At 33.9% G+C, this 1,185-nt stretch overlaps 2 protein-coding genes and 1 long non-coding RNA gene across 16 annotated transcripts in view; all 3 read right to left on the minus strand.

Annotated features, from left to right (window-relative positions):
* The window catches only part of LOC116846699 (rho guanine nucleotide exchange factor 11), a 660,614-nt gene that overhangs the window by 289,947 nt on the left and 369,482 nt on the right, over positions 1 to 1,185 (minus strand). The gene's annotated exons all lie outside the window — the stretch shown is intronic.
* The window catches only part of LOC116846702, a 20,481-nt gene continuing 19,304 nt past the window's right edge, over positions 9 to 1,185 (minus strand). The window contains exon 2 of the long non-coding RNA XR_004378588.1: positions 9 to 478. This is a non-coding gene — a long non-coding RNA (uncharacterized LOC116846702). The remainder of the gene's footprint in view (positions 479 to 1,185) is intronic.
* The window catches only part of LOC116846701, a 2,197-nt gene continuing 1,496 nt past the window's right edge, over positions 485 to 1,185 (minus strand). For 2 of the 3 annotated variants that reach the window (XM_032820899.1, XM_032820897.1), the window contains one exon: positions 485 to 1,180. In XM_032820899.1, coding sequence (XP_032676790.1) covers positions 556 to 1,180 — 625 coding nt within the window. In that variant the 3' untranslated portion in view covers positions 485 to 555. The remainder of the gene's footprint in view (positions 1,181 to 1,185) is intronic. The other variant, XM_032820898.1, reaches the window with a different exon arrangement.

Consider the following 1,185-nt stretch of genomic DNA (forward strand, 5'->3'; position numbering starts at 1 on the left):
TTTTTTAGTACCTTCTAATTACTGGTATTTCTGGTTCATAATCTATTCATAATTACTGGTTCATAATCTATTCTTTCTGGATCTTCTAAAAATTCTTCTATGCAATCATTACAGTTTCGTGCTCCCCCTTTCCTTTGGAATAAGGGTTTTTTACATTCGTTACAACTAAGCGTTATGTCTGGATGCAACTCTCTAGCTAGACATAATAAGTGTTTAGTTTCTAAAATAGTGTATTCTTCTGGTTGTCCCACGTTGTTCCAACGATGGACAACGTGCGATGGTCCGCACAGCTTAATTTTTTGGCCCGTCCAGTCTGGTGTTTTAATATAAATTGTTTCTTCACGGTTGATTACTTGCATGTACACACTTGCTATTAGTGATGCATATACTTCAAAATGATCGATGGGTCTTACTCCATCAATTGGTCCGTAGAATTCTTGGAAATCTTTTCCTTCTTGACCTTGTGGTAATTTCATTTCTATAGACAAAATAAAAATACGGATTTATAATCCGTTATATAAAATAACGGATCATATTATAATAATAACGGAGATATTATAATAATCTTGGGTAAAAGGTTGATTCTTCGTTGCGGGTATTGGGTTGTATATCTGAAATTATGTTAGTGTTTGTATTGTTTTGTGTTGTGTTTTCAGTTTGTTGTGTAGTTAGTATTTCTTCATGTATTGTTGTATGTGCTGGTGCAGTACTTGGTCCAGGATTTTCTTCATTTCTTCTTTCTTCCTTTGGTGTTGCTCCTTTTCCAAGATGTACCAGTAAATTTGTTACTGAGTCCCAAAGTGCTCCTATTAAATGTATTGACCAGCCATAAATTGAATGAATAGCGTATCCATGAATTATAGTATCAATGACTAATTTAATTGTTCTTATGCAGAAATATATTCCAATTAATCCTGCACTGGCATTTCCAAAGATTATGAATGTTCCCAAAATTTTCTTCCATGTATTTTTGACAATTTTTTCTATAGATGACTCATCCAGAAGATGTGAAAGGGATATTCCTTGTTGCTCAGTTGGACTGCCTTTAACTCCTCGTGCCATGGTATTTAGTATTCCATTTTTCTCAGCTGGGAACATAATGTGTTCTCTTAAATTTTCTAAATCTTTATTATTATAAATCCCGCTTGTTGCCAAAGAGCCAGGATTTTTATATTCCCATGTTGG

Source organism: Odontomachus brunneus, unplaced genomic scaffold, assembly GCF_010583005.1.
Source record: "Odontomachus brunneus isolate Ranch 3 - 2012 unplaced genomic scaffold, Obru_v1 Obru_scaffold_067, whole genome shotgun sequence".
Lineage (NCBI taxonomy): Eukaryota > Metazoa > Arthropoda > Insecta > Hymenoptera > Formicidae > Odontomachus > Odontomachus brunneus.